The sequence below is a fragment of the Syngnathus typhle genome, linkage group LG1 (assembly GCF_033458585.1).
Source record: "Syngnathus typhle isolate RoL2023-S1 ecotype Sweden linkage group LG1, RoL_Styp_1.0, whole genome shotgun sequence".
Lineage (NCBI taxonomy): Eukaryota > Metazoa > Chordata > Actinopteri > Syngnathiformes > Syngnathidae > Syngnathus > Syngnathus typhle.
Window position 1 is genome coordinate 2,407,455 of NC_083738.1, and position 23,797 is coordinate 2,431,251.

At 46.4% G+C, this 23,797-nt stretch overlaps 1 protein-coding gene across 24 annotated transcripts in view; it reads right to left on the reverse strand.

The window, feature by feature from the left end:
* Positions 1-23,797, reverse strand: part of tctn1 (tectonic family member 1) — a 196,855-nt gene that overhangs the window by 159,026 nt on the left and 14,032 nt on the right. For 18 of the 24 annotated variants that reach the window (XR_009715187.1, XR_009715205.1, XM_061285497.1 and 15 more), the window contains exon 3: positions 13,867-14,000. Coding sequence is in view for 22 of the 24 variants with exons in the window: in XM_061285497.1 (XP_061141481.1) it covers positions 13,867-14,000 (134 nt within the window). In the remaining 2 variants the exon portion in view is untranslated. Of the gene's footprint in view, positions 1-13,866; positions 14,001-14,969; positions 15,086-18,643; positions 18,834-18,961; positions 19,044-19,206; positions 19,376-23,797 lie in introns of those variants that run through there. The other 6 variants (XM_061285507.1, XM_061285518.1, XM_061285480.1 and 3 more) reach the window with 5 other exon arrangements.

The window sequence follows — 23,797 nt, forward strand, 5'->3', positions numbered from 1 at the left end:
CGGCGCTTGCACTTCAAAATATTCCACAGGCCCATATAACGATATACTATAAATTACAGTGCCTTGCGAAAGTATTCGGCCCCCTTGATGTGACTCACTCAAAATCCATCGTCACTCGGGCTAACCGGAAGCCATGGCTGACGGGGGCTGTCTTCAGGCTGCTGAGGGCCAGGGACAAAGCCTTTAGAGCGGGGGATGAGGCTGGCTTGAGGACTGCGAGGGCCGACCTGTCCCGGGGCATCAAAGAAGCAAAGAGGGCGTTCTCTTGCAAAATTACCGCCCACTTCAAGGACAGCAGGGACGCACGGAGCCTTTGGCAGGGCATTCAGACCATCACGGACTACAAGCCCGCACCGCAGAGCTGTGAAGGGGACGTCCATCTGCTCAATGACCTTAACCGCTTCTTTGCTCGCTTCGACGCTCAGAACAGCACTTGCCCGCTGAAGGCCATTCCCCCTTCACACGAGCTGCCCCTGTGCCTCTCCGCCGACAGCGTGAGGAGGGCGCTTGCCGCTATCAACATCCGTAAGGCGGCGGGCCCTGACAACATCCCGGGTCGTGCGCTGAAGGACTGCGGCGGTGAGCTGACGGAAGTCTTCACGGACATCTTTAACACTTCCCTGCAGCAGGCCATCGTCCCGTCGTGTTTCAAAGCTGCCACCATCGTACCTGTGCCGAAGAAACCCGCTCCGTCCTGCTTCAATGACTACCGCCCCGTGGCACTTACGCCCGTCATCATGAAGTGATTTGAGCGGCTTGTCTTGGAGCACATCCGATCCGTTCTCCCCCCCCACCATTGACCCCTTCCAGTTTGCGTACCGAGCCAAACGGTCCTCTGAGGATGCCATCTGCTCTCAGCCCTCACCCACCTGGAGAAAAGGGACTCGTATGTGAGATTGCTGTTTGTGGACTTCAGTTCTGCCTTCAACACCATTGAGCCACAACGCCTCATCAGCAAACTTGACACGCTGGGCCTCAGTACCTACCTCTGCAACTGGACTTCCTCTGTCAGAGGCCACAGGTGGTACGTGTTGGCGACAAAATCTCCGCCAGCATCACGCTGAGCACGGGGGCCCCCCAAGGCTGCGTGCTCAGTCCGCTGCTCTTCACCCTCTTGACGCACGACTGCACTGCAACCTAAAGCGACAACCGCATAGTGAAGTTTGCTGACGACACGACTCTGGTGGGTCTCATCACCAAGGGAGATGAGACTCAATACAGGCTGGAGGTTGACCTTCTGACCACGTGGTGCAGGGACAACAACCTCCTGCTGAACGTCGACAAGACCAAGGAGATTGTTGTGGACTTCCGGAAGGGTCACACCCAACACCTGCCGCTGACCATCGACGGTGCTGTGGTGGAGAGAGTGAGCAGCGCCAAGTTCCTGGGGGTGCACATCAGTGAGGATCTCTCCTGGTCCACCAACACCGCATCACTGGCAAAGAAAGCCTTGCGCCGCCTGTACTTCCGGCCGTCATGAGTACATTTTACCGCGGCACCATTGAGAGTGTCCTCTCCAGCTGTATTGCTGTTTAGGGTGGCGGCTGCACTGACTACAACTTGAAGGCCCTGCAGCGCATAGTGAACACAGCTGGTAAGATTATTGGTGCTTCGCTCCCCTCCTTGAAGGACATTTACACCTCCCATCTCACCCGCAAGGCTACCACGATTGTGAGTGATGTGAGTCACCCCGCTCACTCTTTGTTTGAGCTTCTGCCCTCTGGGAAGAGGTACAGGAGCCTGCGCTCCAGCACCACCAGACTCTCCAACAGCTTCAAACTCCAGGCTGTTAGGATCCTGAACTCGCGCCCCCTTTCTGCGTAGCGCCCTGTACTTTGCGCTATGCTTACTGTCTGCTGTACGCACACTGGCTCAGTTTTGCTCCTCTTATTTATTGGGTTATTTGTTTATTATTTATTCATCACTCATTTTATTTATTTATTATTTTTAGTTATTGTTTGTGCCTTCTTGTTTTTATTTTGTGTCGTCTACTTGTATGTTTATCGTGTACTGTGTCTCGTCACCGTGGGATGGAGGAAACGGAATTTCGGTTTCTTTGTGTGTCTGACATATGAAGGGATTGATAATACGTAAAGCTGACTTGGACTTTTGACTTTGATTTTGCGACATTTCAGGCTTCAAACATAACGATATAAAAGTTTAATTTTTTGTCAAGAATCAACAACAGGTGGGACACAATCGTGAAGTGGAACAAAATTTATTGGATAATTTAAACTTTTTTAACAAATGAAAAACTGAAAAGTGGGGCGTGCAATATTATTCGGCCCCCTTGCGCTAATACTTTGTAGCGCCACCTTTTGCTGCAATTACAGCTTTCGTTGGTGAAATGATTGATCTGGTTGTAGGGAGGATGTGATATTTTAATATGACCTACTTAGATTTTATATTAACACATTTCTGATTGTTGGGAGCTGTTTTTTGGTCATCGTTTTATGAAAATCAATGTTTGATTGCAAAACGCAACAGGCATTGCTGCAAAAGGGTCCTTGCTGCAGAACCAATCAAAACTCGTAACATCACGTGACTTGATGTCTCCCAACGGCATTCCTCGAACTCAGGAACTAGGAAGTAAATATTGGCTCCGCTCTATTGACAACAATGGACTTTGTTCGCATTTGGTAAGTTCTTATTTACCGTAATTTCCGGACTATAAGTTGCACCGGAGTATAAGTCGCACCAGCCATAAAATGCCCCAAAAAGTGAAAAAAACATATATAAGTCGCTCCGGAGTATAAGTCGCATTTTGGGGGGCAATTTATTCGACAAAATCCAACACCAAGAACAGTCATGAACGAGCAACAACAGGCTAAACGATAGGTATGCTAACGTGACATAAACACAAACTAAGAGCTGAGAACGGCCCTGACGTAAAATTCAGAGTTATTAAAAAAACTATTACATAAATAACACGTTAATAAAACCATCTGCGTCACTCCAATTCATTAAATCCATCAATCGTCCTTTGTCAACAATGTGTGCGCGCCGCTGACGGCTCTGGCACTTCAAAATATTCCACAGGCCCATATAACGATATATAAATTATATATCAAATAACTATTACCGTAAATTCCGGACTATAAGCCGCGACTTTTTTCCAAAGTTTTGAATCCTGCGGCTTATAGTCAGGTGCGGCTTACCGTTTTTTTCCGTGTATAGTGCCCCCCCATGTATAATACGCACCCTAAAAATGGCATGCTGATGCTGGAAAAAAGCCTGTACCCATGTATAATACGCACCCAATTTTTATGAATTTTCTTTATGATTTTTTTTTTCCTTTTTTTTTTTTTTTTAAGTCCCAATGATCGTCACACACGCAGGGAGGCATCGGGTCCCATTTTTATAGTCTTTGGTATGGTCTTAACTAGGCTGGATGTAATTTTTTTTTGTTGGCGTTGATTTCTCCGACTGCCCATAAACGCACCACCGCGCTCCGTGCGCGCACGGGAAAGAGGCGTGCGGACGTGAAAAAGGCGGCTCTGTATGGGAGAGACGTTGAAGAGGAATAAAAACACCCTTGGAAACCAAAACTTGGTGATTTCAAGATTCATTTCGAGGGACATTTGTCACGTCTCGTCCCCAGTTTTGCTATGTGTCTAGGTTGCCATAGTTTCTGTTCGCGTCGCCCCTCTCTTCCTGTGTCACCTCAATCGATGTAACGTGTTTTGTATTTAAGTCCTGTCTGCCCCTCGCTCACCGTCGGATCATTGCATGTGTTACTGTAATGATGTCTGTTTGCTTTCTGTTCCTGTCTTTGGTAATGTCACCCTGTCTTTTTGTTCCACGACTTTGTCGGTCAGTCCTGTTGTTGGTTTTGTTTTCTAAAAAAAAAAAAAAAAAACATTAAAAAAAAAAAAAAAAATTTTTGTACCCATGTATAATGCGCACCCCAGATTTTAGGACAATAAATTCGTTAAATTTTGCGCACTATACACGGAAAAAAACGGTATTTAAGGATTTTTTCGTGATTTTTGTAATGACTTGATCACTTGAAGATTCAAGAGTTTTTTACTCGCCATGTTTGAGCGTGCCAAACAAGGAATTTGACTTCGGTAAAACACACCCTCTGTTCAACATTTAGGTGACTAACATGTGAAAAATGGCAAAAAATAAAATAAAATTCACTTTTATACACTGCGGTATCTTGAAGAGAAAAACAACAACAAAAATACTATTTTGAAACACTACTATTGCTGCTGCTTATTCTGGCTGTGTTACTTGTGACTATTATGAGCTTTAGTAGGACTGTACGCTAGGTGACCTGCGTCAAAGGGCTCTAAACCCTTTCTCTTACTCTGCCATGTGACTCAGAGATTACACAAAGCAGTGGCGCTGTTTGGACCATCTGCATTGTATTAAAACCTAATCAGTCAGCATTTAAATTAAATTCTTCTGACATTTTGCTCACCAAAAACAAGTTGTAATGAACGTGAACTTTTAATGCATTTTATTCAGAAGGTTACTTTGAACCCCGAGGCTTAAATGGCGGCGTGGCGTATTTATGGATTTTTACGGCCTCCAGGGGGCGCTCTAGCAGGATTGCTTCTTATTATTATTATTATTATTATTATTATTATTATTATTATTATTATTATTTCTTCTTCGTCTGTCAGCGAGAAATAATGCGCCGAAGAAGACGTCGTAGTTTGTGTTTTGAACATTTCGCGCATCATGCACACACCCTCATGGAAAACACAAAGAAATGCATTTGATGCAGCTTTTCAGTTAAAAGCAATCGATTTGGCTGTCAAAGAGGGAAATAGAGCTTAAATGGCGGCGCGGCGTATTTATGGATTTTTACGGCCTCCGGGGCGCTCTAGCAGGAAGCAAGAGCGAGACAGACGAATAAGAGATAATGCGCCGAAGAAGAGTGCGTTTACGGGCAGTCGGAGAAATCAACGCCAACAAAAAAAATTACATCCAGCCTAGTTAAGACCATACCAAAGACTATAAAAATGGGACCCATTGCCTCCCTGCGTGTGTGACGATCATTGGGACTTAAAAAAAAAAAAAAAAAATTAAAAAAAAAGAAATTAAAATTTTTTTGTACCCATGTATAATGCGCATCCCAGATTTTAGGACAATAAATTAGTTAAATTTTGCGCACTATACACGGAAAAAAACGGTAACACAATAAATAAGAGGAGCAAAACGGAGCCAGTGTGCATACAGAGTAACAATAAATAATAAATAAATAGATAACACAACGAATAAAAGCCAGTGTGCATACAGACAGTAAAAGTACAGGACGCTACGCAGAACGGGGAAGCGAGTTCAGGATCCTGACAGCCTGGAGTATGAAGCTGTTTGAGAGTCTGGTGGTGCGGGAGCGCAGGCTTCTGTACCTCTTCCCAGAGGGCAGAAGCTCAAACAAAGAGTGAGCGGGGTGACTCACATCACTCACAATTGTGGTCGCCTTGCGGGTGAGATGGGAGGCGTAAATGTCCTTCAAGGAGGGGAGCGAAGCACCAATAATCTTACCAGCCGTGTTCACTATGCGCTGCAGGGCCTTCAAGTTGTAGTCAGTGCAGCCGCCACGCCAAACAGCAATACAGCTGGAGAGGACGCTCTCAATGGTGCCGCGGTAAAATGTAGTCATGACGGCCGGAGGGGCGCTCGCTCGCCTGAGTTTCCGCAGGAAGTACAGGCGGCGCTGGGCTTTCTTTGTCAGTGATGCGGTGTTGGTGGACCAGGAGAGATCCTCACTGATGTGCACCCCCAGGAACTTGGCGCTGCTCACTCTCTCCACCACAGCACCGTCGATGGTCAGCGGCAGGTGTTGGCTGTGACCCTTCCGGAAGTCCACAACAATCTCCTTGGTCTTGTCGACGTTCAGCAGGAGGTTGTTGTCCCTGCACCACGTGGTCAGAAGGTCAACCTCCAGCCTGTATTGAGTCTCGTCTCCCTTGGTGATGAGACCCTACAGAGTTGTGTCGTCAGCAAACTTCACTATACGGTTGTCGCTGTAGGTTGCAGTGCAGTCATGCGTCAGGAGGGTGAAGAGCAGCGGACTGAGCACACAGCCTTGGGGGGCCCCCGTGCTCAGCGTGATGCTGGCGGAGATTTTGTCGCCAACACGTACTACCTGTGGCCTCTGACAGAGGAAGTCCAGTAGCCAGTTGCAGAGGTAGGTACTGAGGCCCAGCGTGTCAAGTTTGCTGATGAGTCGTTGTGGCTCAATGGTGTTGAAGGCAGAACTGAAGTCCACAAACAGCAATCTCACATACGAGTCCCTTTTCTCCAGGTGGGTGAGGGCTGAGAGCAGATGGCATCCTCAGAGGACCGTTTGGCTCGGTACGCAAACTGGAATGGGTCAATGGTGGGGGGGAGAACGGATCGGATGTGCTCCATGACAAGCTGCTCATCTTCCCTGTCCCTGCTGAAGAAAAGCAGGCCCAAATCATGATGCTGCCACCACCATGTTTGACAGTGGGGATGGTGCGTTCAGGGTGATGAGCTGTGTTGCTTTTACGCCAAACATATCGTTTTGCATTGTGGCCAAAAAGTTCGATTTTGGTTTCATCTGACCAGAGCATCTTCTTCCACATGTTTGGTGTCTCCTAGGTGGCTTGTGGCAAACTTTAAACGAGTCTTTTTATGGATATCTTTGAGAAATGGCTTTCTTCTTGCCACTCTTCCATAAAGGCCAGATTTGTGCAGTGCACGACTGATTGTTGTCCTATGGACAGACTCTCCCACCTCAGCTGTAGTTATCTGCAGTTCATCCAGAGTGATCATGGGCCTCTTGGCTGCATCTCTGATCAGCCTTCTCCTTGTTTGAGATAAAAGTTTGGAGGGACGGCCGGGTCTTGGTAGATTTGCAGTGGTCTGATACTCCTTCCATTTCAATATAATTGCTTGCACAGTGCTCCTTGAGATGTTTAAAGCTTGGGAAATCTTTTTTGTATCCAAATCTGGCTTTAAACTTCTCCACAACAGTATCTCGGACCTGCCTGGTGTGTGACTTTGTCTTCATGGTTCTCTCTGCGCTTTAAACAGAACCCTGAGACTATCAAAGAGCAGGTGCATTTATACGGAGACTTGATTACACACAGGTGCATTCTATTTGTCATCATCAGTCATTTAGGACAACATTGGATCATTCAAAGATCCTCACTGAACTTCTGGAGTGAGTTTGCTGCACTGAAAGTAAAGGGGCTGAATAATATTGCACGCCCATCTTTTCAGTTTTTTATTTGTTAAAAAAGTTTAAATTATCCAATAAATTTCATTCACGATTGTCTCCCACTTGTTGGTGATTCTTGACAAAAAATAAAATTTTTATATCTTTATGTTTGAAGCCAGAAATGTGGCGAAATGTTGAAAGGTTCAAGGGGGCCGAATACTTTCGCAAGGCACTGTATCTATGTATCCAATGGATTAAAAAACAGTTCACCCATTATTTTTCCAAAATGGCGCCGCCCTGCGTGCAGCCTGTTGCAACAGCTCTCCCCTCTTTCCCCCCTTTTTCACTTTTATTTATTATTTCTAGTTTTCTTTCTAAGTTTTTCTCTCTACTAGGGGGAACTTTGTGCGAGCCTGCACATGTTAAACCTAGTTCGGGAGCTTTTTTGGCCGTAGTCCTCCTTTTTTCGTTATTTTTTCAACCGGCACGTGGTGGTGCATTCAGTGGAGTCGCCGCGAGTCTCATTGTTTACAGCCGAGACCAGCTGCTTGCCGCACGACCCGGATCCTACAACTTCGCCACGAAACCTAAGGTTCCGGAGGAACTATGAAGACGGAGGAGAGGCTGTAGAGGATCGGGAAAGAGGAAAAAGCAGCCGTGTTTACCGACCGTTGTAACGGGAAAATGTCCGCTCGCTACACGGGAAGATGGATGAACTCGCGGCTCTGACGCGATTCTACGGACTATACAGGGACGCGAGTCTGCTGTGTTTTTCTGAATCGTGGCTGACTGACACCATCCCGGACTCCGCTCTACCCGGGTTCAGACTGGAGAGAGCGGATAGGAGTGCAGCTCAGACCGGTAAGACAAGAGGCGGTGGAATCGCGGTTTACATAAATGAAGCGTGGTGCAAGCAGTCCCATGTTTACGTCAGAGAGAAACACTGCTCCGAGGACATCGAGTTTCTGACTATAAGCATGAGACCTTACTACCTCCCGAGGGAATTTGGACATATTATTCTGGTGTGTGTCTACATTCCCCCGTCTGCAAATGCGGCGCGCGCGCGCGTGACGTCATTCACAGCGCCGTGTGCAAGGTGCAGACAGACCATCCACGGGCCTTCATTGCCATTACCGGTGATTTCAATCATGCCTCTCTGTCTTCCACGCTGCCCACCTTCACTCGTAAACTGTGATACCAGGGACAATAAGATACTGGACCACTTATATTGCAATGCTGAGGGAGCATTCACAGCCTCTGCCCTCCCCCCACTGGGCCGTTCAGACCACAACCTGGTACTACTCACCTCCCAATACTCACCCAAGGTGAGAAGAGAAGGTAAAGGAAGTGAGGGTGTGGAGCGAGGAAGCCATCGAGCATCTGAGAAGCTGCCTTGAGTCTACCGACTGGGAGGTTTTCTACAGTGATCATGGCGCGGACATCGACGCCCTCACTGACTGCATCACGGATTACATTAATTTCTGCGTTGAGAGCACAATACCTACTAAGAGGGTGCGTTGTTACTCAAATAACCACCCCTGGATGACCCCGCATCTGAAAGCCCTTATCAACATGAAGTGGTGGGCTTTTAGACGCGGGGACAGAGAGGAGCAGAAGAGGCTGCAGCATCTGCTCCAGAGGACGATCCGCGAAGCAAAGCGGGAGTACGCCAGGAAGATGGAGGAGGAACTCGCACAGAGGAACGTGCGGGATGTGTGGCGTGGCCTGAGGACTATGTCTGGTTCTGGACGGAGAGCGAGTGGCAGCATTGACGGGGATCAACGCTGAGCGGATGAGCTTAACCAGCACTTCAACCGGTTTGGCCTGTCCCCACTCCCTCTCACCCCCCTGTCCGCTGCCCCCCCCAGCCTTCCACTGCCTGGATACCTGGATACACCCCCCCCCCCCCCGCCTGCCTCATGGACAATCAACCCACTCCCCCCTGCTTCATGGCCACTTAACACCCTCCCGCCCATCACATGGACAATCACCCATCTCCCTCAATGACTCACCACGGCCTTCAACCTCATCTCAGCCCCCTCCCCTCTCCTTCACTCCTGCTCAGGTGAGGAGAGAGCTGGGGAAGCTGAAACAGAGAAAGGCCCCAGGACCGGATGGCATCTCCCCCAGGCTGCTACGGACATGTGCTGATGATCTCTGCCATGTTCTGTGCCACCTCCTCAACCTGAGCCTCAGCCTGGCGAAGGTGCCTAGCGCATGGAAGACATCCTCCATCGTCCCAGTTCCCAAAACACCGCACGCCAAGGAACCGGCCCACTTCAGACCCGTCGCCCTCACTTCCCACATCATGAAGGTGATGCGGTCCTCAGCCACCTCCGCTCCGTGGTGAGCCCCACTCTGAATCCGCTGCAGTTTGCCTACAAGATCGGCATTGGGGTGGAAGACGCCGTCATCTACCTGCTGCAGCGGACGCTCAACCACCTGGAGTCCGCCGGCAGCGCTGTGAGGGTCATGTTCTTTGACTTCTCCAGTGCCTTCACCACCATCTCGCCGGCCCTGCTACGGGTGAAGCTGCTAGACACTGGAGTGGACCATCACCTCACTGACTGGACCATTGACTACCTCACTAACCGGCCCCAGTACGTGCAACTGCATGGCTGCCGATCAGAGGTGGTAGTCTGCAGCACTGGAGCACCTCAGAGCACAGTCCTGTCCCCATTTCTTTTCACACTGTACACCTCGGACTTCACGTATAACACTGACATCTGCCATCTCCAGAAGTTCTCCGATGACTCAACTATTGTTGGCTGTATGTCTAAGGGGGGCGAGCTGGCGTACCTGTCGGCCATCAGCGCCTTTGTGGACTGGTGTGAGCACAATCACCTGTGCTTGAACACCAGTAAGACGAAGGAGCTGGTGATTGACTTTAGGAGAGGAGCACCTCCCCACTCACCGGTGAACATCCAGGGTCAGGACATTGAGGTCGTGGACAGTTTCAGGTACCTGGGTGTTCACCTCAACAATAAACTGAACTGGACTGATCACATGAACGCCGTCTACAAGAAGGGACAGAGCCACCTCCACCTCCTGAGGAGACTCAGCTCCTTTGGAGTGAGCAGGCCTCTGCTAAAAACCTTTTATGACTCAGTGGTAGCCTCTGCTATCCTCTACGCTGTTGTCTGTTGGGCTCCGAACAGCACAGGGAGGGATAGGAAGAGGCTCAACAAACTGGTTAAGAGGGCCAGCTCTGTGGTGGGCTGCCCTCTTGACACTGTTGAGGAGGTGGGCGAGAGGAGGGTGCTAGCCAGGCTAGCATCCATCAGGAACAACCCCTCTCACCCACTGCATCTGACCTTGGAGAACTTGAGCAGCTCCTTCAGTCAGAGACTCAGACTCCCCCCGTGTAAGAAGGAACGCTACCGCAGCTCCTTCATCCCCACCGCAATCAGGCTGTACAATGACAACCTGTAAACACATCCTTCTGTGCAATACTTTTCCCCGTAACGTGCAATTCTTAACCCCAATGTGCAATTTAAGCCCAATGTGCAATATCCTCTGCCACACAATGCATAGATCTATTTCACTTCTATAACCCGTGCACTATTTCTTTTTGTAATTAGCATTACTAAACTTCATACACTTCATACACTTTACGACACTTTACCACTACTTTATCTTCTTTTTGTAAATATTCCTAGCTTATATTTTTAGTTTTACTACAATTGCTGTTATTTTTCCATATTTTCCTTTTTATATTGTATTCTATTTTTTATGCCGGAGGACTACGGTCCAGAAGTCTCTTTTTGCACCTTTATCCCCCAACTTGTACCTTCCTGTAAATCGAGCTGTTGTTACATGCAGTTTCTCACACGTGAGATTAATAAAGTTCCTCTTATCTTATCTTATTATAAGGTACGATGTAACACGAGGGTGGGTATAAATTAGTTAATAGGTTAAACAACCCCCACAAAAGAATATTCAAAAAACGCTGATATTCAATATATATTTTCCACCAATGGCAAGAAAACAGTGGAATAAAATCTCATTAAAAAAAAAAAAAACACAAATCTGTACATTTGCGGGGATCAACTGTTTACGATATTGTGTAAAACCTACAAGACACATTGAACTTTTTTCTAATCAAAACCAAGACCTTTTAAAGCTTACGTGTCAGTAATAAATGTTACTGTTTTACTCATTCAGTTGTGGTCTATATAGAGTGGAACAGCGATGCTTTTGTCTGAATTCCTCGTTTTGATAGCATCACAGGTCTCTCTTTTCCACTTGTTCTGATATGCAGCTCAGAGCAAGCCATTTTGGTGCGGTCTCTTTATGTAAATGGCAATGAGATACTTCACACGCCACTCCCTCCAGGCCGCAAGAAGTGCACCTCCCTTTCCGGTTTTAAGATTCACTACATTACATACATTCAAAGAAAACTATACTCACCTATTATCTGTTGAGAGTTAGTACAAGAAGATGATATTTGCAGTTTTTTTAGCCAAGGTAGCGTTTACATGCGCCGCAAACTTTTTGATTGATTAAAAAATGTCAACAGCAGAAGACTTGTCCATACATACATTACACATAACAAAATAAATCCCCTTACAATATTTATGAGCACATCTTGTAAACAAGCACTGCAGTCAAGGTACGAAGTAAGCTAATGGTAGCGCTAGCGTTAGTGAGAAGCTAACGAAATGCATTTAACACATTATTGTGTTCCCCAAGAATAAAACAGCAGCGTTGATGAAATTCATCTGATACAACTACTCAAAATACACTCACAAGAAGTGAAAAGCGCACAGCTCCAAAATCAGCAGAAATACTGACGCTAATGCTATGGAAAAAGAGTGCATAGACACGCAATGTTATTTAAGTGAAATTTGTGTCATCTCAAGCTTACCGCTTTACTGTGTTCGTTTCCATAGATTGAAGGAACTGAACCATCTATGAAATGAAGTCTTTTGCCGAATCCTCTATACCAGGGGTGTCCAAACTTTTTGCAAGGAGGGCCAGATTTAGTGAAGTGAAGGGGCCCGGGGGCCAATAGTTTTTTCAGACATTTTTTAACTACAAAGATTTCATGCAAATACACACTGTTATAAACAAAATTCATTGTCACAATTGTCTTTATTTTTCAAATGACAAAATAACCAAATATAAGCCATTCAGGTAGATGTGAACAACTCTAAAAACACAAATTCTGCCTTTCATTCATATCTGAAGAGTCAGATAACATTGAACAAACTGTTGGAAATACCTTACATTTACATGAGTTTAAAATTGGCACTTTTCACTTTCCCTTAAGCTTTGATCGTGACTTTTCCCTAATCAAGTGGCCTGTTATTTAAGAAAAAACAAAAATGAGGTAAACCTGAAACCTGTGTACCTAATGGAGTGTCCGAGTGACGTCACAGATCCAACAGCCAATCAGGAAGTACACCTGAAAATGGGTGTGTACCTAATGGAGTGTCCGAGTGACGTCACAGATCCATCAGCCAATCAGGATCAGTGTCCACCTTTCTTTTCTTCGGGCCACTCATTTTAATGGAAGGATTCCAGGGGAAGGTTTGTGGGTGGCATTAGCGTAAAACTGTATCTGAAAACTCAGCGCGCGAATTACGAGAATATTGACGTCACAGCCGACACTCGAAATTCGGCACTGATAGATGAAATTACTACGTACTACTGAGTACGCACGCGCACTTGTGAGTGTGCACTGAGCTTTCTGACATGGCTCCCGGGAGTAAATGCGCGGACATTATACCGTAATTTTCGGACTATAAGTCGCACCGGAGTAAAAGTCGCACCAGCCATAAAATGCCCAAAAAAGTGAAAAAAAACATATATATGTATATAAGTCGCTCCTGAGTATAAGTCGCCCCCCCCACCCAAACTATGGAAAAAAACGCGACTTATAGTCCGAAAATTACGGTACGCTTTCATCATAGCAACATCTTCATTACAAATCAAACAGACACACTCTCTGTTGATTTCTTCTAAGAAATACTCATTTTCCCAACGAGTTTGAAATATTCTACACTCACTTGCTATTTTATGTTTCTTCGGTGCAGCCATTTCTGGGGACTCGCGGTAAAAGTTTTTCTTGGCTTGATTGCATTTGTGTGGCGGGCTCCATCTAGTGTTGAAACCGAGAAGTGCAACAGAGTTGAGCTCAACCTTTTTGTGCAGGACATATTCAATTATGTTTTCAGAATTTGCTGCGGGCCAATAAAAACTGGACCGTAGTTTGGACACCCCTGCTCTATACTGACCAAAGATTTCTGAAACACTCATCCTTGAACAAGCAGGACTTTGCCCACAGACGTGGTAACACTGCATAAAAAATGAAATTTGACCAGGCACTTCTTTGAGGTTCTGATGTTGGGGGACGGTTCAATCATATGTGTGGATTGATGCATCCAACAGCGGAACATTTTGATCTCTCCACTTTGGCATCCTTGAGTTGTTTGGACAACAAGAGTCTCTCAAAGTAATAAAGATGGCAGATTTGCAAAACCGTTTGGCAACACCCATTACCTTGTTTGGTTTGTCCCGCCGCAACAGATGTGTTGTAATAGAAACAAATACGTAATAGAAAATGAGAAAACTGAGGGGAGTAAATACTAGCCCCCAAACAGATTATAAAAGTATTTCTGAATCACCTGGAGGGATAGATTAGACTTTTTTACACTCTTGGAGACTCCAAATACATAAGAAAAATGAAAAAAAAGGGATTTTCTATATGTCTTACTTACGATTATGTGACTGAATGCAGAAACTATCATGGTACATCTCTTGCTGGACAAAGGACTGCAACTGTGAGTACCCCTCTACAGTATACTGCAAAGCATATGATGCTGTCGCATGGCTGCAGAACTGGTTGTTGCCACTGCAAAGAAAAAAAAAAAGCCGTCATCCAAGATGTATCATGGCATTGCCTTTTTTGCATGCATTCATTCATCATCCGAATCAAATTAAGATAAGAAATAGGACGGTCCATCATCATTCTCCAGAATTCCCCGTGAGAATGCGTGTCTGTAAAATTGAAGAGGACTCAAGAGTCCGAATGTCTAGCAACTCGGCCATATCGGAACAAAAAAGTCTGAGTAAAGAATACCTCCAAGTTTGATAACGCCATCCTCAGGAAAGTGAAAGGCATACTCAACAAACTCCGACCCCAAACACCCAAAGGCCAATTCATACTCGCACAGGCGAGCTGGTGGCTGCATTGCATCACGTGACCTATGCATTAGATTGCGCAGCACTTCGGCGACCCCTCTGTTACACATGACGCGCACACATAAGAAACCACCCAGCCTGATGCCGCTGCGGAGCAAGCGAGCATCAACGCAGCGGCATAGTATGAGCATTAGGGGTGCAACAGTAAACATCAAAATATTGAACCGTTCGGTCCACTCTGCACGGGATAATACACCCTAATGAAAACCAAGCTGCGCACCATGGGCGACCGGGCCTTCTGCCATACAGCTCATACACTGTGGAACTCCCTCCCCGACCACCTAAGACAGTGCTTCTCAAATGGGGGGTGCGGTGCTATTCCTGGGGGGGCGCGTGTGACCCTGGGGAACAGGCTTTTTTTTTGGCAGTACTAGAATAAAGTGTAATTGCGCGTTTACTACAGCAGGGGGCAGTGGCGCTTTCATTGTTACTTCTGTCACGTTTGCGACAGTGCAACATTTTACGACTTACAAGACAAGTTAGGATAGTCACGGTGGGGAGGGGGGGCGCGAATAGTTTTCTTCTTGCTAGGGGGGGGCGTAACAGAAAATAATTGAGAAGCACTGACCTAAGAGCACCCCAATCCACTGATTCTTTCAAAACCGGACTTAAAACTCACCTCTTTACCTTAGCATTTCCGTAATTTCTCTCATAACCTGGTTGTCGTCCAGTTGTTTTATACGTGTCCTTGTTTTGTTTTCTTGTTCTTATTTTCCATGTAGCACTTTGAGATTCCTAGGAATATAAAGTGCGTTATAAATATAATTTATTATTATTATAATTATTAATGGACCGTGGGAAAAAAGACAATGAATTAAAAAAGAAATTAAGGCAATATAAAAAACTTTTATTTATTGATAATTATTTTATCCCAAAACGTTGCTGATGTAACGAATGTAAGTGTGTGACTCTTTCTTAAATGAATTTTTTTTACATTGCCTTAATTGTGTGAAGGCGAAGGCTTCCACTATGCTTACCACATTCACTCCCATTCACCCCCACTTCCACTATGCTTACACAATTCAACCCTTGACCCCCAATTCCACTGTGGCGGCCATCTTGGATGACCCTGAAGTGCCACCAATGAACCCAGAATGAACCGGAAGTGCCCCAAATCAAACCGAAAGTGACCCCAAATAGACCGGAAGTGACCTCAGGTAAACCGGAAGTGAACCCAAATCAAACCGGAAGTGATCCCAAATGCACCGGAAGTGACCTTTTTTGACCTGAAATGACCCCTAATAAACCGGAAGTGACCTCAGACGAACCGGAAGTGACCCAAATTAAACCGGAAGTGACCCAAATGACCGGAAGTGACCCAAATCAAACCGGAAGTGACCCCTAATAGACCGGAAGTGACCTCAGGTAAACCGGAGGTGACCCCAAATGAACCGGAAGTGACATTTTTTGACCAGAAGTGACCCCAAATAAACCGGAAGTGACCTCAGCTAAACCGGAAGTGACCAATATTAAACCGGAAGTGTCCCAAATAAACCGGAACTGACCCAAATTAGACCGGAAATGACCCGAATCAAGCCGGAAGTGACCTTATTTCAACACTAAGTGCCCCAAATAGCTACATTTGCGCTAACGTTTTTGTTTTTTGTCCGATTTAACCCGTTTCAACATTTTTACCCCAAAAGTGAACCTCCTGAGGCCGTTTTTTTTTTTTTTTGTTCCAAATTTAGAAAGATTTTGGCGCAGTTGCTTTTTTTTATTTTCCCATTCATTCTCTATGGGGATTCAACATTTGCTCTAACTTCTACATTTTTTAACTGATTCAACCCGTTCCAACTTTCAACTGTACATCTTTTGCCTACCTATTCCACAACTTCCCACTTACCAAAAATTCCAAATTCGTAATTCAACCAAATTCTCCAAAATTTCGTTTTTCTACTCTAATTTCTACATTTTTCAACCGATTCAACCCATTCCAACTTTCAACTGTTCATCTTTTGCCTACCTATTCCACAACTTCCCACTTACCAAATATTCCAAACTTTCAATTTTGAAATTCACCACAAATTCTCCAAATATTCTACATTTCTCAAGTAATTCAACACGTTTCAACATCGTTCGGCAGCATTCCCCGAAAAAGTTATTCATACATTTCGCCTTCACACGCAATTTCTCCAGAAATTGCAAAATTCTAGTTTCCTCATGTAATTATGATGCATTGTTTCTTTTGCATCCATGTTCTCCCTGCAATGTGTTCATGCTAGTAGTCATTTACGCATTTAAAACTTTTTAAGTTCTCGTTGTCCGATCCACAGCCTTGCCGTCGTTTTATCTCGCTGTTATCTACCGTCCACCCGGCTTACTCAGTTTTTTCCTGGATGAATTTTCAAAATTCGTGGTTAATAATAATAATATGGGAGATTTTAATATCCATATAAATTTACCAGCAGAACCACTTACTGTGACGTTTTAGACAATAATTGATACATTCGGTTTTACACAAGCAATACAAGCAGCAACGCATAAAAAAATGGAAATACTTTTGATCTTGTATTATCCCGAGGATTGGCAATCTCAAATATGACGGTACTGCCATACACTACTGTTATGCTCTATCACTATCTAATAAAATTTTAAATTTTAGCTCTCTGTCAACGACAGGAGCGCAATCAAAGCTACACATCACTGAAAGGAAGCTTTTATACAGAAACCATCATTATGGGGGGGGGTTATATATGATTATTTCCGTGATTTTTGTGATGACTTGATCACTTTTATACACTCGTAAAAAGGCTGTGGACCGCTGTTGAGCGGCACCGCTTTGCTGGGCGGAGGGATATATGACATGGTCACTGGGGAGAAAAGTGGTGTGTTGATCGCATGTCCATCCGCCAGGCAAATAGTGCCGTAAAATTTACACAAAGATGAGACAGAACGAGATCAAGACGGACAATACTGAAAGGAAGCTTTTATACACAAAGCGTCATTATGGGGGGCTTAGATATGATTTTTCCCGTGATTTTTGTGACGACTTGTCACTTTTATACACTCGTAAAAAGGCTGTGGACTGCTGTTGTGCAGCACCGCTTTGCTGGGCGGAGGGACATGACATGGTCACTGGGGAGAAAAGTGGTGTGTTGATCGCATGTCCATCCGCCAGGCAAATAGTGCCGTAAAATTTACACAAAGATGAGACAGAACGAGATCAAGACGGACATTACTGAAAGGAAACTTTTATACACAAACAATCATTATGGGGGGCTTATATATGATTATTTCCGTGACTTTTGTGATGACTTGATCACTTTTATACAATTGTAAAAAGGCTGTGGACCGCTGTTGTGCGGCACAGCTTTGCTGGGCGGAGGGATATACGGACACGGTCACTGGGGAGAAAAGTGGTGTGTTGATCGCATGTCCATCCGCCAGGCAAATAGTGCCGTATAATTCACACAAAGAAGAGACAGAACAAGATCAAGACGGACATTACTGAAAAGAAGCTTTTATACAGAAACCGTCATTATGGGGGACAAAAGAAATGGATATGATGCCGCTTTTAAGCTAAAGGCAGTCGATGTTGATGACATTGTGTTGCGTCACCCTTTTCTTTATTTCGTGGTCCCGTCTACTCTGGAGCTATACGTGTCGCTCGCTAGTTAATGTAATTTAGCGCTTCGTGCAGCATGAACAGACGCTCATCATGGAAAATGCTAGAAGAAATGCATAAAACCGACGACAAAAGAGATACTGAGAAAGTGTGTGGCAAAGGATAACTAACACTATTCCAATCGGAAGACTTCGATGGTTTCAATGCACAGGAGGAAGATGAAGACGATCAAGCTCTTTTTTTACTTTTACTCGTATGCTTTTTTAATCAGCCCTGTTAGTGCTGTGCTACCGTGTTGCTGCTGTGTTACCGCCGCGCCTTAGTGACTTTTACCGGTATGTTTTATTTAATCAAACCCTATGAATGCTGTGTTACTTCCGTGTTGCTGCGGTATTACTGCCGCGTCACAGGCAGTGTTTGGAAATAAATGTTAAGGTGTCCGAAAGTCTATTGATCCGACACCGACTTTTCCGAGGTGCACTTGAACGCCTCCTCAGAAAGCGGGACACTTATGAGAACGCTGCACGCTCCTTTTCTGGTCTCGCGCTTAGGGAGGAAAGCAGACTTACGAACCCCTTTTTCCCGTGACATTTGTGTGCGTTTATGAAACCCCAGACCACACATATATACACACATATATACACACATATATACACACATGAATACACACACACACAAGTACACACTCAAACCCACTAACATACACTCCTGGAAACCTGTATACTCACTGCTGTTGAGAATAAAGTTGATGCAAGATTCTCTGACCGGACTCGTCCATAGTGCTCCATCCCTAACCACTAATCCACATCTTTACATGGTCCTTCGAGCCGGATTAGGGTTCCCCCGACACTATGGAATCAACAACTGATAGTCAGCAGCGGGAGTCATCGGCCCGACCCAAGAGAGATCCTCGTCCACCTGCACATTTGGACCCATATGAAGTCACTCTTTTGCCCTCTCAACAACCTGTAGCCCAAGCCTCCTCTACACCTGTAGGACAACTAGGCCAGGTTCTGTCAACCAGAGCAAGGAGTTTGACAAGTTACCGGTCAGCTGCACATTCACGACGATCCTCTCAGATGTCAAACGGTCTTAGTCTGCTTCAAAGCACATCAGATATACAAGCAGCTGCAATAGAAGAGGAGATAAAGGGTTTGGAGCTTGCAGACCTACAACAGGAAATAGAAGAGGAAAGAAAGGCTGACTTGGAGGCTGAGATGAGATGGGGAGACGCAGGCGCTTGAAGAAGCTGGAGAAAGAGGTACAAATTGCCAGTCTTGTGAAGACCTACCTATCAGAGACGAACGATGATGCCTTGTCCACTTCATCAGCTACCGCTACATTCTCCAAGCCGTCCCTGCGATCACAGCCACCGCGGGTGCCCTTCGTTCTCACCCAGCATCCACCTGTACAACCGCCACCTCCAGCGCCCGTTCAAATACCACCTCCAGCTACTGTCCCTGGACAGATAGTAGCACCACCCGCTAATCTCATCACAAGTGCCCAAGCTAGTGTTCCTGTCAGCGCACCACCCATTGCAGCAACAGTAGCTGCATTTCCACCTGGACGTGTATCATCCTCGCCCGTCCTCCCCACGGTGACAAGCCATGCAGTTGGAACGCTACCGATTACAAGTCTCCCATCTCAATATCCAGGTGTTTCCGCTACCAGTACAAGCTTCACAACACCACCACTGGCAACTTCAGTGATGCCACCACCTCCTACAATGCCATTTGCTTAACCCATTACACCAACTGCAACACCCGTCCCCGCTGCACTGCGTTGGACCTACCCAGGCATGGAGACCTTGATTGCTACATCCTATGGCCTTCCCAAACCAACACTTCCCTTCTTTGAGAGTGGTAAAGAAAGCGACTTTGCACTTTTGAAGATGGCACTCGACAACTTGATGAACAGTCACACTCATCTCAGCGAACACTATAAATATCAAGTGCTCCTGGGTCAGCTCAAGCTCCCAAGTGCTCTGCAGTTGGCCAAATCATACATGTATGACCCGGCACCATACACAGCAGCAGTGGGAGCTCTGCAAGACAAATACGGACAACCGAGACAACTGGTCTATAGTGAATTAGGGATAATACTCAACTCCCCAGCCATCAAATCTGGCGATGCTGATGCATTCGACTCCTTTGCCCTCTCGATCCAGTCACTGGTCGGTATGCTGCGCACGCTAGAGGGACCTGTAGGTTACGAGCTCTGGTGCGGTTCCCATGTTGACCGCCTGTTAAGCAAACTGTCTCCATCCCACAGAGATGGATTTGTGGAATATTGCCTCGTGTGCGGCATCCTGCAGCCCGCTTCAGAGCTCACCTACTCCCTGCCTGACTTTGCCGCATGGCTCCAGATGAAGGCTCAAGCAAAGGGTCTGGCCAGTCGAGCTACCCTTCTCTATAACTCTACCGGGCCTTCTACAACTAAGAGAGAACAGTTTTGTTCAAAGCCCAGAGATAAGACCGCATCAGTCTTCCTTTGTACAAGGGAGACAGCCACAAAAGAGACCCCTCAGCCGAAGCCTCAAGCCTTCAAACTCAGCCCTTATTACCCATTCTGTAACAATAAGGAGCACTATCTCAACTCATGTCTCGACTTCAAGAAACTGTCCCCTGCTGAGATTAAGAAGTGGATCCAGGAAGGTGATCGATGTTGGAGGTGCGGCCGGGCACACAAAGCTACAGCCTGCACGCTTAAACGGCCGTGTAAGACATGCAAAGAGAAACACCTTACAGTTCTGCATGATGCCATCCAAGAGTCTTCGCAGACAGTGCTGCTGGTTAGTAATCCAACACCCACTATCTACATCGAACAGCCCAGAAGCCCTCAAAGAGTGCTACTGAAAGTTGTCAAAGTGCTTTTACATCATGGCGATCGCGTCCTTGAGACATTTGCAGTGCTTGATGATGGTTCAGAGAGAACGATTATCCTCCCTCAAGCTGTAGAACAACTACAACTCTCACAGCACCCAGAGACGCTACATCTTAGGACCGTCCAGCAAGAGGTGAAGGAGCTGAAAGGTTCCTGCGTCAGCGTTCATGTATCCCCTGTCTTCAAGCCAAAGCAGAAGTTTTGCATTCGACATGCGTTCACCGCAGATAGTCTTAGCTTGTCTGAGCACACGTACCCAGTAGCAGCTCTCCAGAAGCGCTATGAGCACCTCAAAGGACTTCCCTTGACGCCTATTCACAGAGCACAACCTCTACTCCTCATCGGCTCAGATATGGCCCATCTGCTCTCACCAACACAGCCCGTCCGATCAGGCCCATCTGGCAGTCCCATGGCAGTCTGTACAAGGCTCGGTTGGTCCTTGCAAGGTCCGTCAGACATCGTTCCAGTTGCTTCTCACCAGCCTTACTGTTTTCACATCGCCACTGAATCACCATATACAGAACTTATCAGGAATGTGGAACGCCTTTGGCACATCGATACAGTTCCTTATATCAGTGAGAAGACTGCAACCCGTTCTAAGCAAGACCAGCAGGCTCTCACCCTCCTACAGACAGCCTCCGAACGCGTATCTATTGACGGTACTCAGCGCTATGCTACTCCACTGTTGAGGCGTCAGCCAGCCATCCCACTTTGTGCTTCGCCGGCTGCTGTGATGCCCAACCTACGTTGCACTGAACGCCGGCTAGCCAAGGACACAGCTCGAGCAGCTTCATACTGTACGGAGATGGACAAACTACTTCAGGCCGGCTACGTTTCAGAGATCTCTACGGAAGAGGCCGCAACTTTCACAGAATCGTGGGATGTACCACACCATATGGTGCACCACAATGGAAAGGACAGAGTTGGCTTTAATTGTTCCTTCTCCTTCAATGGCCTCTCATTGAATGACCAACTCCTCCCGGGACCGACGCTTGGTCCAACCATGATTGGTGTCCTGATGCGGTTTCGATGTCATGCTGTCGCCATCAGTGGAGATATCAAGTCAATGTTCCATCAGATCCGCTTAATGCCAAAAGACAAACCTCTCCTACGTTTCCTGTGGCGGGACATGCAAAGAACGTCTGAACCACGGATATACCAATGGGAGGTGTTACCATTTGGAACAACGCGTAGCCCCTGTTGCGCCGTCTTCGCCCTGCAGCAGCACGTCAGAGACCATGAACCTCCAGATTCCCCCCTCACGCATGTGATCGAGCAGTCCTTCTATGTCGACAATTGCCTTCACAGTGTAAGTAAACCAGAAGATGCCAAGGCTTTGGTCGATGACTTGCGAGCACTTCTGAGAAAGGGAGGTTTTGAGATCAGACAATGGGCCAGTAATGTGCCTGAAGTTGTCGCACACCTACCCCCTGAAGCACAATCGACTAGCAGTGAGCTATGGCTGTCCAAGGCCAGTGACAACCTTCAAGAACCCACACTTGGACTGTGCTGGGATTGTTTGAGCGACACGTTGAGTTATAAGCATCGCTCTAACGAGCCTCCAGCTGCCACTCTACGTAACGTCTACAGCGTCCTTGCCAAGCTTTACGACCCATTGGGCTGAATTGTGCCATTTACCACAAGATGTAAAGTGCTTGTCCAGGACATGTGTAAGGCTAACAAGATTCAACCATCTGAACTTCTCGGAAAATGGTTGAGTTGGGTGCAGGAAATTCCTACTCTGCAGCAACTCAAGTTACCTTGTCCCTATTCACCAGCCAGTGGAAATACCGTCAATGCAGCCCGTCATATTCAAATCTTCTGTGATGCTTCAGAGCGCGCCTACGGATCAGTAGCTTACATGCAAATAACAGATGACAGACAACAAGTCTTCGTTTCCTTTGTGTTTGCCAGATCGAGAGTAGCGCCGCGTAAGCAGCTGTCCATCCCGCGTCTCGAGCTCAGCGCCACACTTACAGGGGCACAGCTGGCAAAAGTGATCGAGACTGAGCTCACAGTAACGCCTGAGCACATCACTCTTTGGTCTGACTCCACAACAGTGCTGTACTGGATTAACTCAGAATCCTGCCGCTACAAAGTATTTGTTGGAACACGTGTAGCAGAAATTCAGAATCTTACCAGTCCATCCCAATGGCGGTATGTTGGTAGTCTACACAATCCCGCAGATGACATAACCCGAGGACTCACCCTGAAAGAGATGGTGCAGGATCACCGCTGGAACAAAGGTCCACATTTCCTCCTTTTGCCAGAGAGTGAGTGGCCCATCATGCCCTCATCTGAGGCAGAACCAGACACTACCGAGTTAAGGAAGTCAGCCTTCGTGGGAGCAGTCTCCAGCGCCTTGCCCACACAACATCCTGATCTGAGTAAATTCTCCACTTGGCAAGAGCTTCTTCAGGAAACCGCTAGCTCCCTTCATGGGGCGGCCAACACTAACACCACAGCAAAGTGTTCAGCAACAGATTTTCTTCAAGCAGAGAAGCTTATGCTTCAAAATGCCCAAGAAGACTGCTTTGCTGAGGAATTGAGAGCCCTCAAAGTTGGACGTGCTCTTCCTGTAAACAGTCATCTTATATCCCTGTCACCAGAATACGACAAAACCACAGAGCTACTGAGAGTCGGTGGTAGATTGAGGCATGCTGAAGGACTACACCGTGTTCCAAATTATTATGCAAATTGTATTTAAGTGTCATAAAGATTACATTTTTTGTTTTTCAATTAAACTCATGGACGGTATTGTGTGTCAGCGCTCTTTGGATCACTGAAATCAATCTCAGACACCTGTGATAATTAGTCTGCCAGGTGAGCCCAATTAAGGAAAAACTACTTAAGAATGGCATTCCACATTATTAAGCAGATGACCATTTCCAAGCAACATGGGAAAGAAAAAGGATCTCTCTGCTGTCGAAAAGCGTGAAATAGTTCAATGCCTTGGACAAGGTATGAAGACCTTAGATATTTCACGAAAACTTAAGCGT